The sequence below is a fragment of the Cetorhinus maximus genome, chromosome 7, assembly GCF_964194155.1.
Source record: "Cetorhinus maximus chromosome 7, sCetMax3.hap1.1, whole genome shotgun sequence".
NCBI lineage: Eukaryota > Metazoa > Chordata > Chondrichthyes > Lamniformes > Cetorhinidae > Cetorhinus > Cetorhinus maximus.
This window is the reverse complement of record NC_135885.1, coordinates 58,841,611-58,859,067: the sequence shown is the minus strand read 5'-3', so window position 1 is coordinate 58,859,067 and position 17,457 is coordinate 58,841,611. Positions and strand designations below refer to the sequence as shown.

The 17,457-nt window shown below is 40.4% G+C and overlaps 1 protein-coding gene across 1 annotated transcript in view; it reads left to right on the top strand.

Moving 5' to 3' along the window:
- The window catches only part of LOC144682814 (E3 SUMO-protein ligase RanBP2-like), an 85,365-nt gene that overhangs the window by 5,170 nt on the left and 62,738 nt on the right, over window positions 1-17,457 (top strand). The window contains exons 4-12 of the mRNA XM_078545558.1: window positions 4,527-4,682; window positions 5,088-5,318; window positions 5,782-5,924; window positions 15,528-15,723; window positions 15,831-15,921; window positions 16,058-16,267; window positions 16,669-16,850; window positions 16,936-17,111; window positions 17,224-17,347. Coding sequence (XP_078401684.1) covers window positions 4,527-4,682; window positions 5,088-5,318; window positions 5,782-5,924; window positions 15,528-15,723; window positions 15,831-15,921; window positions 16,058-16,267; window positions 16,669-16,850; window positions 16,936-17,111; window positions 17,224-17,347 — 1,509 coding nt within the window. The remainder of the gene's footprint in view (window positions 1-4,526; window positions 4,683-5,087; window positions 5,319-5,781; window positions 5,925-15,527; window positions 15,724-15,830; window positions 15,922-16,057; window positions 16,268-16,668; window positions 16,851-16,935; window positions 17,112-17,223; window positions 17,348-17,457) is intronic.

Sequence of the window (17,457 nt, the reverse complement as noted above, 5' to 3'; positions counted from 1 at the left end):
AGGGCCAACTGAGACCAAATTACAAAGATGAAGATTCAAGATAACTAGCCATCTTGGTGCATGCAATATTGCAATTCCGTTTTTTAAAAAAAACCAATAAAACTCCATGTGAGAATGCTGTATCAAATGCCAGCAGAGATTCCGTCCCTCAGATTTTATAAACAAATCAGCAATAACAACAGCAAAAATTTATATAATGCCTTTAATGTAATAAAATGTCCCAAAGCGCTTCACGGGAGCATTATGAAACAAAAATATGATACTGAGCCATAATATTACAAAAACGAAGTGCAGATACTGGAAATTTGAAATAAAACAGAAATTGCTGGAAATACACAGGATCTGGCAGCATCAGATAGAGTTAAAGTTTCAGGTCTGTGACCTTTCATCAGAATTGGGGAAAGTTAGAAATGTGATCAGTTTTGAGCAAGTCAAAGGCGGAAGTGTGGAGGAAAAAATAGAAGAGAAGGCCTATGATAGCGTGGAGGACAGGAGAGATTAAATGATAAAAAGTCAAAAAGAATGTTAATGGGCCAAGTAAAGAAATAAAAGAGATGTGAATGGCAGGATCATGAATAGCTGCTTTCTAAAAACAACTTGTATTTATATAGAACGTTTAATGTAATAAAACATTTAATGGTGCTTCAAAGGAGCATTATATGACACTGAGCCACAATGAAATACTAGGTTAGCTTATAAAAAACTTTTGTTAGAAGTTGGTTTTAAGGAGTATCTTAAGGAAAGTGAAATAGAAAGGTGGAGAGGTTTAAGAAGGGAGTTCCAGAGTAAAGGCCCCAAGCAACTGAAAGCTCCGCCACAAATGGTGGATCTATTTAAAATCGGGGATCTTCAATTCTGGAATTAGAAGTCTGCAGATGTCTTGGAAGATTGTGGGGCTGGCACAGATTAGAGAGAGAGGGATGAGACCATGGAGGGATTTGAAAACCAGGATGAGTTTTTTAAAAGCAAGATTTTGCTTGACTGGGAGACAGTGTAGGTCAGTGATCACAGGAGTGATGGGTTAAAGAGACTTTGTGCGCGTTAAGACATGGACAGCTGAGTTTTGGATGACCTCAAGTTTATGAAGGGTAGAATGTAGGAGACCAGTGAGGTGTGCATTGGAATAGTCAAGCTTAGAAGTAACAAGGGTGTGAATGAGGGTTTCAGCTGCCGATAAGCTGAGACTGAGTGATGCTAGAGAAAGAGATAAGTGGTCTTAATGATGGTGTAAATATGGTCAGAAGCTGATCTTGGTGATGTCATTTGAAAGCAAAGGAAAGATATGAGAGAATGAAACAAATCATCCAAAAAATGGAACAAAGTGGGTGCAGAGGTTACAATGTAACCAAGTAAATGTGATACAAATGTTACTGCCAATTTTAAGATCAAATCTGAAAATGTAGAATTGCTGCATGGGCTGATTCAGTATCTGGGGCGTCTTGAATGGTACTGAACTGTGTTGAATTGTTGAACTCCTTATTGAGCCCTGAAGGCTGAAAAGTGTCTCATCAGAAGATGAGGTGCTGCTCCTCGAGCTTGCATTGTACTACTTTGGAACATTGCAAGAGGCCAAGGAGGGAGAAGTCAGGGCAGGAGCAAGGTGGAGAATTAAAACGGCACATGATTAGAAACACAGTCATGCTTACAGACTAAATGGAGGTGTTCCACAAAGCGGTCACCCACCCAGCCATGATGTTGACTGCTTAAAAATTAGCAAATCAAAACTTGTAGCAAAGTAACCAAATGTGTTCAATCCATAGATTGTGATTGTGCGAACTGATCAAGGTTTATTTTTATGCTGTTTCATGATATGTCAGCACCATGAATAAGGACAGCATTTGTTGCCCATTCCTAATTGCCCTTGAGAAGAAGGTGGTGAACCACTGCCTTGAGCTACTGTAGTCCATGTGTAGATGTACCCATAGTGCTGTTAGGAAGGGAGTTCCAAGTCAGAATATTGTTTGGCTTGGAGGGAAATTTGCTGGTGGTGTTGCTACGACTGCTGCTTTTGCCCTTCTATATGGTAGAGGTCACAGGTTTGTAAAGCGCTGTTGAAGGAGGGTTGGTGAGTAGCTGCTGTACATCTTGTAGATGGTACACACTACTGCCACTGTGCGTCAGTGGTAGAGGGAGTGAATGTTTAAGGTGTTGGGTGGGGTGCCAATGAAGTGGGCTACTTTGTCCTGGATGACATCAAGCTTCTTGAGGGTTGCTGGAGATGCACTCATCCAGGCAAGTGGAGAGCATTCCATCACACTCTTGACTTCTGCCTTGTAGATGGGTGACACACTTTGGGGTGTCAGGAGGTGAGTAACTCACTGCAGAATTCCCAGCCTGACCTGCTCTTGTAGCTTACAGTATTAATATGGCTGGTTCACTTAAGTTTCTGGTCAGTGGTAACCCCTGGATGTTGATGGTGAGGAATTCAGTGATGGTAAAGCGGTTGAATATCGAGAGAAGTTGGTCAAATTTCCTCCTGTGGGAGATATCGTTGACTGGCACTTGTGTGGTACAAATGTTACTTGCTACTTTTTGGATCAAGTCTGAAAATGTAGAATTGCTGCATGGGCTGATTCAGTATCTGAGGTGTCTTGAATGGTACTGAACAGTGTATTCATCCGCGAGCATCCTCACTTCTGACTTTACTATGGAGGATAGCTCATTGCTGAAGCAGTTGAAGATGGTTGGACCTAGGACATGATCCTGAGGACCTCCTGCAGCGATGATCTGGAGCTGAGATGATTGGCCTTCAGCAACCACAGCCATCTTCATCTGTGCTAGTGGAGAATTTTCCTATTGATTCAAGTTGACTTCAATTTTGCAAAGGATCCTTGATGCCACACTTATCAGCTGCTGCCTTGATGTTAAGGGCAATCACTTTCACCTGGTGTAATAACTTATGGTGCCACCCAAATATATTCTAAACTTGTATTTTTTTGCTTTTAAAAGAATAGGTCTTTTTGGGAACCCTTGTCATGCTTTGCTCAGTTTATTATTCATATTCGTGGAGTGTCAAGGCCACTCTTAGGCACCATTTTATACCTTAAGATAGTCTGACTAGCATTTTCTTTTTACTTAAGTTCTGCTACTTTCACACACATTTGGCAGTTAACGGTTAACTTTCTCATTAGAGTTGAGGCTAATTCTCTTCCTATTTTGTATTCAAGTGCTTGTGCTTTAAGGATTTTGAGATTACTATCTTTTGAGATCTTAATACTTACTCAAATTTCCTCAAGATTACAAACGCTCTTCCATCTGTCGTTGGTTCCAATATGAAGCACAATGTGTTGCTGCTGTCCATGTGGCATTCCATCATGTCCTCCTTTCTGGCACTACGGAGGCAAAATCCTGGTTATAAATACAAAGACTATTCCCCGCGTTCTACTTTGAGCTACAAATATAAGACACTAAAATATTGAAGTTCTGTCATCCATGGGAATGAGGGAGTCAAGAACAACAGATTAAAGATAAGCTGCCTCTCCATTTCCACCTCTTTCACCTTCCATTTTGTTCAGACCTATTAGGGAGTTGGTTATCTCTGAGGACCTACATCTTTTAGATGCTGACAGATGTGTGTCCAGCACTTTTATTGATTTGTAGACAGTATTTTAAAGTTCTGTAAATTATTTGACAAGGCAAAAAGTTGGCAGATAATAGTTTTGGTGTACAAATTAAGAGGAGTTATTAAGTATCAAAGCAATACTTAACAGCCAGGCGATAGTTTACGAATGACACATGGCCTTTAGTTACTGGAGCAACTCAGACATGGGTCAGATCTGGTCTGACTCCTTTTTCCTTTCTGCCTCTCCTTGATCTTCTTTCTCCTGTGAAGCTGTACAGCTGTGTGCTGCACCCTTTTAGAGAGCTCATGGCATCTCTTTCTAGCTCTGATATCCAGGATTTCTCCTACCATATTTGATAAAAGTAATTGACTCGTATCACTCGTAACAAAATCAATATGATCGATACACCATTCTGAGTTACTTCGATAGACCATTGATACACAATCAATGGCTGCATCCTGAACTATAATTAACAAAGTCAGTCTAAATTCTTCTTTGCAATTGTGTTAACCAAAGATGTTATCAATCAGAGTTTAGCAATACAATCAAAAATATGCAAACAGCCTAGTCTTTTTGGGTTGCCTTTTCCTGTCTCTTATTGTTAAACTATGCATTTCAGTACATTATTTTAAACCAATTTCCATTTAATCACTGAACTGTTCTAACTTTGTATCCTTTGTATCCATAAATGTCTAGTTTCATACATGTCATTTGATGATTAAGAATAACATCCTTTATTGCCAGTCTGACGTAATCAATGCAAAGGAGTAATCTTCCACTAGAACACAACTCAGTTAATAATTCTTTGCTTACCAAAAGCCCACACAAACATAATACTGTGCCTAAAATTCATAGTATAAGGAAAAATATGTAAAACCCATATTTCTTAAAGAACATGAATTGTGCTTTAAAGATGAATTTCCTGTAAATTGTCATTAAAATTACTTCCTGCTTGGTGCTTAGCGAGTTGTGGAGTTGAACCCAGTACAGAAGGACATAATCCTGAAAGTGGCTGATTTGATGTGTAATAATGGAGACCTGATTGATGGAAGAGCTGAATACTGGGTGGAAAAGGCAGCCAAGCATTTTCCTGGTTACAAAGTAGTCTACAAGTTGAAGGTAAGCTAAAACTTTCCTTATTGTAGAACTTAGTGTAAGTGAATCAAGTCTTGGACTCTGATTCACGGTACAAAGACATTATTTAAAATTCAGTAGTTTTGCTAATTGCACCCTGTTTATTGGCTACAATAATGAGGCGCTAGGTTAACAGTATCTAGCAAATGTAAAAGTTTTTGAAACTTAAAATAAACTGACAGGTAAGAGGTTTGTACTCTGTAATTATAATCTTGCATTTTATAGGCTTTAATTTTCCCTCCACAAATAGGGTATTTGAATTGCAGAAATGCTGGTACGTTTAAATTCTAACTGTTTTAGATTTGTGACCCTATTGTAAGCTTTTCTCTGCTATTACAGTATCTGTTTCAAGCATTTGGTCATCTTTCTATCTCCCTTTGTTTTCTAAAGGAGAAGCTGCTGAGCACAAAAGGACAGTTAGGCCATTCTCAACTGTTCGACCTTATTCAGTCAGAATTGCATTCTAGGCCCGATGATCCACATGCCAATATTCGCTTGGTGGAATTCTATTGCTCTGTTGGAAAGCTTGAAGAAGCAGTGAATTTCTGCATTCGTACAGAAAAGAGAAGAGCCCTTTGCAAAAGTCTGGAATGGTATACCTGCATGGTACAAACATTGAAGGTGTGTAATAGTGTTATTTTTTGACATTCTCCCTGCAACACCACTTTTTTTTAAAAAGGTGCGATATAGCCAGCTATATAAACGTCACACTCTTATTTTCTTTGTGCTAATGAACACGTCAGCTTAACTTCAAACTGATCTCAAAAGTTTTGTTTCTATGATCTGAAGCCTTGATTTCCCTACAAAGAAAGGAAGTAGTTCAAAATATGTACACAATGCAAATTCTTGCAAAGAGCTAATCACTCAATTGCTATGTTAAGTTGCTTTCCATGAAAAAAAATGTAACCCAGGAAAGGAGGAAGAAATAAAAATAGATCTCTTCCCCTGCTGCATTTGATTTTGGTATCTAATGGAGTGTAAGGGAATGTTATCTGCTATTAGAATAGCTTAAACTCCAGAATAGCATAAGGCTTTTGAACATTCTATGGTCTTTGGTATTCATTCTTTTTGTACTGTCCTGCAGAAAAATCTTGGTTCATCTAATGTCTCAGCTGATAAATGCAGACGGAGATTCTTGCAGAAGGAATTGCTGCTGGCTTCCTCTAGCCTTTTGTTCCTGACATTGTCAACCAGAGATGTCCGAGATGTTGTTAATGCTCTAATGAGGTAACCTTTTGTGTGTGTTCGCTAATATTTTTCTGTTCATCTGGTTACATTGACTTGAGCTGAGCCCATCTCTGACTCATTTTGCCTGAGACTCAGCTCCTGTTCTCCCTTTCCTCCAAGTCCTTGAACGTGCCAAATCAGTTCCCGTCTTTTTCTGAACTCCATATTTTTATTGCTTCAGTCAGTAGTAGTAAGGTTAATAGCAATAGTGGCGCCTGTTGGGCATAGTAGGGTTTATTAATAAAGGAAAAAAGTTAATTAACACATAATAAAGATGGCAGGGCAGGTGATGTGTTGTGACTGCAGAACATGGAAACTCCTGGTCACGAGTGTGATCCCAGGCGAACACATCTACAGTGTCTGCAGCTTGAGGTGCTTTGGCTCAGAGTCACTGAGCTGGAGGCAGAGCTGTGGACACTGCAACACATCAGGGAGGGACAAGTTACTTAGACACTTCATTCCAGGAGGTGATCACACCCCTTAGGCTAGGCAGAAATTTAGAATTGGTCAATGGCCAAGGACAGGAGGATGCGACTGCGAGTCAGACAGGTATGGAGAACCAGCTTGTAGTGATGGAGGAGCTTCAGTCCCTGACTTTGCCCAGCTGGTACAAGGTGTTTACTACCTGCGTGCTTGAGAAGAATAACTGCAAGGTGGGTGAGCGAGCTGACCATGGAACCATGGTGAAGGATGCTATTCAAGTGGGGGCAGTGAAGAGGAATGTGGTAGTGATAGAACACAGTATAGTCACTGCTGAAAGAAGGGACGTCTAAGCTTTTCGTCTTGCACTCAGCAGAACACTCGCAAGAATATCAATATAAGGGGGAAAACAACAATTTATACTGTATGTGAAGAGTGCTGATTGGTTGGCAAGTGGCATTGCCATGGAGAACATACCACTGATAGTTCACTGTCAAGCATTGTTTGAAATTTACACCAGGCAGCTTGACTCTGATTAGTCAAGACGTTGTCATGAGGAATGAATCACCGAATGGCTGTCACTTTTGCTTAGTTGAAACAGAGGCAATGTATGTACATGTTCATTCTTTCTGCAAAGAACAGGGCCCTGTGTATTAATATATGTAGCTTCCTGTACATGCAAATGTGCCACATTGCGAGCCCGACTGACAATCTTAAATTGGTTGTCAGCGAAATTCTTTGCACTTTGAGGATTATTTAGCAACTGTTTTGCAATCGCAGAATTGCATCCAATGTTGGACACTGTATCGAGCTTTGCAAGCATTGGCTGGTTGGGTATGGTCTGTACCCTGCCTGTTACGAACAGCGGCTGGGATGTGCTGTTTGATACAATCCGCCAGCCTTTGGGGTGTATGGCCTACATACCTAGCATCACTCTGGCACTGAAATTCATATACTGCATTACTCCTTTGTGTGATAGGCAGAACACCATTTTGGCCTGACGGCAGCATCCTGTTAGTGGTGAATACCACTTGTGTTGCTACTGCATAGTAGCAGCGTGAAACAGCTAGCTTCACCTGGTTGTATCAAAAACATCCTGCAGGATAATGGCTACCCCGATCGGATCATTTCACGCTTTATATCACGCAAACTCATGAAGGGGCCTAAGGCCATCACGTTCAGCCCTGAAAAATGCCCAGCCTACCTCAGATTACCCTAGAAGGCCAAGGTATCTCAAAAATTTGAGCAACAGATGAAGCTGTTTCACGCTGCTACTATGCACTAGCAACACAAGTGGTATTTGCCAATAACAGGATGCTGCCTACAAGCCAAAAAGATGTTCTATCTATCTCACAAATGAGAAATGAGGTATATGAATTTCAGTGCCAGTGTGATGATAGGTATGTAGGCCATACGTCCCAAAGATTGGCGGATTGTGTCAAACAGCATGTCCCAGCTGCTGTTCGTAACAGACAGGATGCAGTCTGCACCCAACCAACCTGTGCTTGCAAAACTCAAAACACGGTGTCTGATATTAGATGTGACTCCGCAATTGGACAACATTTGCTAAACAGCCCTTAATGTGCTAAGAATTATATTGACAGCCAATGTAAGATTGTCAGTTGGGCCCACAACGTGGCGCATTTGCGTGTACTGGAAGCTATGTATATTACTACTCAGGGCCCTGTTCTTGGCAGACAGAACATGTACATACAGAATCTCAAGAGTGCAGAAGAGGCCCTTCGGCCCATCGAGTCTGCACCGACATGTGAGAAACACCTGACCTAGCTACCTAATTCCATTTACCAGCACTTGGCCCATAGCCTTGAATGTTATGATGTGCCAAATGCTCATCCAGGTACTTTTTAAAGGATGTGAGGCAACCCGCCTCCAACACCCTCCCAGGCAGTGCATTCCAGACTGTCACCACCCTCTGGGTAAAAAAGTTTTTCCTCACACCCCCCCTTAAATCTCCTGCCCCTCACCTTAAACTTGTGACTGACCTTTCAACTAAGGGGAACAGCTGCTCTCTATCCACCCTGTCCATTCCCCTCGTAATCTTCTACACCTCGATCAGGTCGCCCCTCAAGCCTTCTCTGCTCCAACGAAAATAACCCAAGTCTATCCAACCTCTCTTCATAACTTAAATGTTTCATCCCAGGCAACATTCTGGTGAATCTCCTCTGCACCCCCTCCAGTGCAGTCACATCCTTCCTATAATGTGGCGACCAGAATTACACACAGTACTCCAGCTGTGGCCTAATCAAGGTTCTATACAACTCCTACTCCCTACTTTTGTAATCTATGCCTTGATTGATAAAGGCAAGTGTCCCATATGCCCTTTTCACCACCTCAGTAACGTGCTCCCCTGCCTTCAGAGATCTATGGACACACACACCAATGTCCCTTTGTTCCTTAGAACTTCCTTGTGTCGTGCCATTTATTGAATACTTCCTTGTCAAATTACTCCTTCCAAAGTGTATCACCTCACACTTTTCAGCATTAACTTCCATTTGACCATCCCGTCTATATCTTCCTGTAGCCCAAGACACTCAACCTCTCTGTTAACCACCTGGCCAACCTTTGTGTCATCTGCAAACTTACTAATCCTACCCCCGACCTAAATGACAAATAATAGGGGACCCAGCACAGATTCCTGTGGTACGCCACTGGACACTGACTTCCAGTCACTAAAGCATCCTTCTGTCATCACCCTCTGCCTCCTACAACTAAGCCAATTTTGAATCCACCTTATCTAACTACCCTGTATCCCATGTGCATTTGCCTTCTTTATAAGTCTCCCAAGTTGGACCTTGTCAAAGGCTTTGCTGAAAACTACATCAACTGCACGTTGCCTCTGTTTCAGCAAAATAAAATAAGTGACAGCCATTCGCTAACTCATTCCTCAGGGCAATGTCTTGACCAATCAGGGTCAAGCTGCCTGGTTTAAATTTCAAACAAGGGGGATTGCCAACCTATCAACATTCTTCACATACAGTATAACTTGTTGTTTGCCCCCATATGTTGCTATTCTTGCGAGCATCCTGATAAGTGCAAGAAGCAAAGCTTAGACATATCTCTTTTTTTCAGCAATACTCAAGTTCTGTACTACCAAATGACTACACTATATTCAGGGGGATAGATACTGTTCTTTGAAGCAGCATCTGGGAGCTCCAAAGGTTATGTTTCCTGCCTGGTGCCAGGGTTAAGGACATCTCTTCATGAATGCGGAGGGAGTTGAAGTGGGAGGGGGAGGATCTAGTTTTCGTAGCCCATGTGGGAACCAACGACATAGCAGAACATCATTCCTGGTTCTACCTAAGAGAATTTGAGTTAGGGCCCAAATTAAAATTAGAACATCAAAGATAATCAACTCTGAATTTCTATGCACCAATTGATGTAGGGTCAAACAGATTAGAGAATTAAATGCGTAGCTCAAGAGGTGATGTTGGAAGAAGGGGGCATCAGTACTCGCGGAAGAATGAGCTTTTCCATTGGATGGGCTCCACTTGGAACTCGAGGGCTGGGACCACTGTCGTGGCCAATCGTATAACTAGGCCTGTGGACAGGGCTTTAAGCTAGTGGGGGACAGGTGGTTCAGGTGAAGGGAGACTTGGAAATCTAAAGAGAAATGTCGAGGTATCAGAACAGTATAGTGATGTGGGTAAAAAAAAGCAGAGTGGGACAGGAAGGGACAGGGTTTAACTAAAATTGTACATTGCAGAGAATAGAAGTAAAAAAAATGAAAAGCATCTCCAATAAGATAGAGGAAGTAGTGGCACAAATGGAGGTAAATTATTTAGATCTAATTGACATTAGAGCGACACGGTTACAAGTTGAGCAAGGTTGGGGAAATAATTATTCCAGGGCACGCTATTTTAGAAAGACACAATGGCAAAGAGGAGGGGTAGCTCTGATAGTAAAGGATAACATAAGGACATTAGTGAGAAAGGATCTTCCCTCAAGATCATGAGATAGAATCAGTATGGGTGGAAATTAAAAATCGCAAGAGTCAGAAAGCACTGGTGGGAGTAGTTTATAGGCCCCCTATCAGTTGGGCTGAACCTTAAATGGGAAATTGTTGGAGCTTGTAACAAAGGAAATGTAATAATTGTGGGGTACTTTAAACTTCATGTAGGCTGAGACAGTCAAATTGGCAAGAATGGTCTAGATGATGAAATTGTAGAATGTTTTTGTGACAGTTTTGTAGAGCAATACATTGTGGAACCAACTAGGGATAAAGCTATCTTAGGTCTAGTATTGTGTAACGAAGCAGGGTCAATTAGTAATGTCATAGTAAAAGATGCACTGAGAAATAATGATAATACCGCGCTATTCCATGCTAAGTTTGAAAGTGACATACTCCAGTCACAAACAAGAATCTTGAACTTAAGCAAAGCCAAATACATAGTTATGAGGGAGAACTGGCTACGGCTAATTGGGTATATAGACTAAAAGGTATGGAGGTAAATAGTGGAAAACATTTAAAGGCACAATTCTAAATGTTCAACAAAAATGCATTCCATTGAAAAACAAAAACTCAGCAAGAAAGACCCGTGGCTCACTCAAAGTTAGGGATAGTATTAGGTTAATAGAAGAGGCTTACGATGTTGCAAAAAACAGTTGCAAGTCAGAGGATTGGGAGGTTTTAGAAACCAGCAAATGGCCAAAAAAATGTTGATAAGAGGGAAAAATAGAATGAGTGTAAACTGGCCAGAAATATGAAAACACATTGTAAGTGCTTTATAAGTATATGAAAGGAAGACAGTAGCAAAAGTCTCTTAGAAGCAGAGACAGGAGAAATTATCATGGGAAATAAGGAAATGGCAGAGGCACTGGGCAAATATTTTGTCTGTCCTCACAGTAGAAGACACCAGTTTTATACCAGAAATAGACGATAACCTACGGCCTAAAAAGTGAATAAATTAATATCAACAGAGAAAAAGAATGGATAAACTACGGAGGACTAAAATCTGACATCCTTGGGACCTGATGGCCTACACTGTAGGGCTCTAAAAGAGAGAACTGTAGAGATAGTGGTTGTGATAGTTATGATTTTCCAACGTTTCTTCAATTCGGAACAGTCCCATTAGTTTGGAAGTTGGCAAATGTTACACTGCTTTTTAAGAAAGGAAGGAGAGAGAAAAACAGGCCAGTTAGCCTAACATTAGCTGTTGGGAAAATGCTGGAATCTGTTATTAAGGAAGTCTTAACAATGCACTTAGAAAAGCAGTGTCTGATTAGAATAAGTGAACATGGTTTTGCTAAAGGGAAATTGTGTTTGACAAATTTATTAGAGTTTTTTGGGGATGTAACTAGTAGGATAGATGAAGGGGAACCAGAAGATGTGTACCTGGATTTCCAGAAGGCATTTGGTAAGGTGCCTCACAAAAGTTTAATAGGTCAGATAAGGGCTCATGGAGTTTGGGGTAGTATATTAACATGGATAGTGGATTGGTTAACATAGAAAGCAGAGAGTGAGCATAAATGGGGCTTTTTCAAGTTAGCAGACATTGAATAGTGGAGTGCCGCACGGATCAGTGCTGAGGAACGTAGATGAAGAGACAAAGTGTAATGTACCCAAGTTTGCTGCTGATACAATGCTAGGTGAAAAGGTAAGCTGTGGGGAGGACTCAGAGGCTGCAAAGAGATATGAAAAGGTTAAGTGACTGGGCAACAAGATGGCAGATGGAGTATAATGTAGAGAAGTGTGAAGTTATTCCCTTTGGTTGTAAGAATAGAAAAGCAGAATATTTTTTAAAAGTTGTGAAACTTGTGTTGATATTCAGTGAGACTTGGATCTGCTTAAACAGGGAACACAAAGTTACCATACAGGTGCAGCAGGCAATTAAGGCAAATGGCATGTTGTTCTTTATTGCAAGGGGATTTGAGTACAAGAGTAAAGAAATCTTGCTGCAACTATACAGGGTTTTGGGAAGACCACATCTGAAATACTTTGTGCAGTTTTGGTCTCCATATTTAATGTTTCTACTTGCATTGGAGGCGGTACAGTGAAGGTTCACTAAATTGGTCCCTGGGATGAGGGGGTTGTCCTATGATAGGTTGAGTAAATTGGTTCTATATTTTCTGGAGTTGAGAACATTGAGAGGGGATCTCATTGAAACCTATAAGATTCTGAAGGCTTGATAGGATGGATGTTTAGAGATTGTTTTGGCTGGTTGGGGAATCTAAAACACGGGCACAGTCTCAGGATAAGGGGTTGATCGTTTATGACTGAGATGAGAAATTTCTCCACTTAAAGTGTAGTGAATCTTTGGAATTCTCTACCCCAGAGAGTTTTGGATACTTCATTAAATATGTTTAAGGCTGTGATAGACTTTTGGTCATTCAGGGAATTAAGGGATATGGGGAGCAGGCAGGAAAATGGAGTTGAAACCCAAGATCAGCCATGATATTGAATGGCGGAGCAGGCTAAGTGGGTTGTGTGGTCTACTCTTTTTTATGTTCTTGACATCATCCGGAAGCAATGTTTTCACATGTACGTTAACAACACACAGCTCTACCTCACCACCTGCTCTCAACCCCTTCATTGTTGCTAAATTATCAAACTTCTTATCTGACATCCAGCACTGGATGAGCAGAAATTTCCTCCAATTGAATATTCTGAAGGCTTAAGCCATTGTTTTTGGTCTGTGCTTCAAACCTCGTTCCCTAGCTGTTGGCTCCATCCCCCGCTCAGTCTGTTCACAACCATGGCCCTGTAGTAGAAATAGTAGACACATTTGATCCTGAGATGAGCTACCGACCTCATGCCATCACCAAGACCACATATTTCCATCTTTGTAACATTATCCGATTTCGCCTGTCTCGATTCATCTGCTGCTGAAACCTTCATTCGTGCATTTGTTACCTTTATACTTGACTGTTCCAAAGCACTGCTGGCTGATATCCCATGTTCTAACATCCATAAGCTTGAGGCCATTTAAAACTCTGCTGATATGACAAGGCAGCTAGGTTTAAGAACTTCAGATTGCATGGCCATAATATCCAAAGACCATAATGTGGAAGGAGGTACATGCACAACACACCAGAGTAAACAGTAGACAGCGTGAGCTTGAATGTAAAGGAAATTCTGGAGGTAGGATGGCATAAACATAAGGAGGGCATTAAGTAAGGGCAAGGATGTGCTGGAGGATGTTGAGAATTGAGGGGTTGAATGAACAGGACTTAAGCGATAGAATGCAAGGTGGTAGAGCTCTAGGAACAAACAAACAGGAGTAGGACATGCAGCCTTTCAATTCAATTAGATCATGGCTGATCATCTACCTGAACACCACTTTCCCATGCTATCTCCATATCCCTTGATGTCATTAGCCTCCAGAAATCTATCAATTTTTGTCTTGAACATGCTCAATCATTGAGCTTTCACAGCCCTTTGGGGTAGAGAATTCCAAAGACTCACCACCCTCTTGAGTGAAAAAAATTCTGCCTCATCTCAGTCTTAAATGGCCTACCCTTATTCTGAGATTACGTCCCCGGTTCTAAACTCACCAGCCTGGGAAAACATCCTTTCTGCATTCACCCTGTCATGTCCTGTAAGAATTTTAAGTTCCAATAAGATCACCTCATTCCTCAATTCTAGAGAATACTGGCCCAGTTTCCTCAATCTCCCTTCATAAAACAGCCCTGCCATCCCAGGGGTTAGTCTGGTGAACCTCTGTTGCACCCCCTCTGTGGCAAGTATATCCTTCCTATAAGGAGACCAAAACTGTACACAATTCTCACCAAGGCTCTATACAATTGCAGCAAGACATCTTTTTGCTTCTGTTCTCAAACCCCCTGGCGATGAAGGCAAACATACCATTTGCCTTTCTTATTGGTTGAATGGTGATGGATAACAGTTTTCCAGGTGAAACTCGGGCATAATTCATTCACTTGTAGACTAGGCAGTAAATCCAGTCGGTTCAAGTGGAAGCGTTGAGGATTGGCCTGGTTCCTTGACATGTTTATTGGGATACCAACACCAGTGTTCGTAGAGCAACAATACCTGTCAAATTCAGTGGCAGCAGAGAGAGAAAGCTGTGGTGTAGAAATGCTTGCAGATAATATCTGAAAAACCAAGGGTGGAACCTATGGATACTGGAGATGATTATCTCTGCATTGGAGAAGAAGCCATTTTAAGATGTATATTGTTATGATGTGGCAGGTGGTAATTGCCAGGCTGACCAAATTCCAAAGGGAAACTTGGCCAAGCTATTGCAATGATTTGCAGTTTGTATTTGTATTACGAGAAGGTGTTTGCACTGAAGTCAGAAGAGTCTACTACTATTGAGAGATTTTAAATATTAAAACACTTTTCCAGACAACATTCTAAATAGATTCTTAATCTGTAAAACATCCAGTATTATTACTGCAAGGTACCCACTGTTGCTATAAGGGAGGTATTTCACAGCTGCTCTCTTCCCCTCACTTGACAATGGAATTCCAAAGCTTTTAACAAAACCTTGCTTCCTGGAACAAGCAAGCAATTCTCTTGGGTGGATAGAAGCTGATACTTCACAGTACACTCTTCAGGATCTCACATGGCCACTGCTCACACAGCTTTCAATCTTTCCTTAAATATATTTTCTTCCTTTTTGATTCTTTAAATCTATTGTTTCAAACTTTCTTTGAGACTCAAACTCTTCCAATTATAAGATCTTTCATGTTTCCATCTTGTCTTTGCTTTTGGGTCAGTAAAACATGATATCCTGACTGCTTGATACCTATGAACTCTTGCAAGATGCAACCATTTTCCTTGTCATCTAAGGCAATATTGCCTTTGACAAAGCCTTTGGTCATCTATCCTAATATCATTTATAATTAGTGTCAAATCTTTTGATAACACACCTGTGAAACAACTTGGAATGTTTTACTGCACTAAATGTGCTGTATAAAGGCGAGTTGTTCATTGGAAGAAGTGGGAATGGAACTGAGAGTAGAGCAACAGGAGGAAGAAGCAGAGTTAGCGATATTTCGTTTTGTCTAACTTTATTAAAATAGTTTGTGAAGGCATTTTACAGCTAAGGTCCAAAGATACCATTTTTAAGATAGGATTTTTATGTAGATGGCAGATCCTGGATAATGCAAGGGCATGGGTGCTTTATGACCAAATGCGTTGCCATAATGGCTTTCAGCAAAATTCTGACAATTTCTTAATGCCTTTTCTATATCTTCTTTTAGTTTTGATCATGCAATGCATATCGCAAAGTCATATGTAACTGCAACAATGGATGATCTTTCTGTTACTTTCGTTGAAATGAGAGGACATCTCTATTTACATGCTGGAACACTACTTCTAAAGATGGCTCAACAGAATGAAATTCAGTGGAAAGCAGTTGTAGATCTTGCAGCATTGTGCTACCTAATTGCCTATCAGGTATGATTTTCCAGTGCTTTGAAGTTCTTGATCAATTGCCATGAAAATGCTGTAACTGACATTGTTTCTAACAGTATTGCTGTACTAAAGAATGCACGTGTTTTTAGGTTCCAAGACCCAAGCTGAAATGTATAAAGGCAGAAGAGACTAATCAAGAATTGATAAACTGGTTAGCATCAGACAGGCAAAGTCAGTCAGGTAATACTTTAATGTCATCTTTTGTTTCTTAGTATGAGTCAAGATAACTCAAGACTCAAGGAGAGTTTGCTAGCTTTGGCTGCACAGAATTCCTGCCAATTGACATGTAACAGATCAGTCTCTTTTGTTTTTGTAGGACATATGCTAATAAACTTAATGTTGGGAAAGCCTGACTTTCACAAAGAAGTGGTGGAGACTTTTGCAAGCAAAAGTGGCCAGACTGCATTAATTGAAATGCTGTTTGGAAGTCAAATATCTGTCGAAAGGTCATTCCTTGCCAATGATGATATCAGAAATGTAGCAGGAGAGCAACCAGATTTGAATGAACTCATAAAATGGGATGATGGTAGGAAACTTTCAAGATTTGAAATATTCTTCTGCTTCATCTTTAGATTGTTGCGTGATCACTTGTGAATATCCTGGTTAGTTTTGTCAGGTATGTTCTCGCCAAGCTAGTTGTTGCTGTGCTCTTTGTGTTCTTCTCTATTCCCCTTTTTGAAATGAGGGAGAGGAAGCCACCTGGAGTACGTTATGTTAGGTGGATGTCTTAATGATTATTTGTCTGGGGGTAAATCAAAAAGTTAACTTAAATTTAATTATTCATTATGAAGATATTTTGCAGAACAGCTAATCCCACAGTAGACTTTAATTATAAATTACATTTTAGACTACATAATTTAGGAGGATTCTTAAATTTTCTGATGTTGTATATGATATGCTTCACTTTTGTATTCTGGGCTTTTTCAGCTTCTGTTAAATTGCATGGTGGAAACCTGCAGCATCTTGTTTGGCTTGGCTTACATCAGTTTTCAATGGATCAGTTGCCTATGGTGCGGAATTGGCTTAAGCAGTTATTTCCTCGACTGCCCCAAGAAACATCACGGCTTGAAACCAACGCTCCTGAGACTATTTGCATCTTAGATCTGGAGGTAGGATAAAAGCAATTCTACTTTCTAAAGTGCTACCAGAAATGAATGATCTTGGTCAATATTAAAATTAATATTTTTATTTCAGGTTTTTCTCCTTGGAGTGATTTATTCAAGTCACACGCAATTACAGGATAAATCAAATCTTCACTACAGTTTGCATCAACCAAGATGCATGCCACTACCAATCAGTAAACTCCTTTACACAGACCGACAGAGAGCTTGGTGGGATGCTGTTTACAGCCTTGTCTATAAAAGAGCACAGTAAATATGCAAATGATTTTTATAATGAATTAATTGCACAATTGTTTTGAACATGAGTATGTTGAGACAGAACAAAAAAAAATCTTTATCACATCACCTTTTTTTTTTGTAGACCTGGTACATCAGCCAAACTAAGACTCTTGATTCAACGTGAACTTAGTACCTTGAGGGCACTAGAAAAGCATGGACTTCAGCCAGCTCTAATTATACACTGGGCACAAAGCCTCATTAACATTGTAAGTCTCAATTGCTGTATTTTTTGGAAAAAAAAGATGCAGTAGCATAATGGAAGCTGAATTATGAAATACTTAATTTGACATTACATGTGCCTTCTGTTCAAAGAACT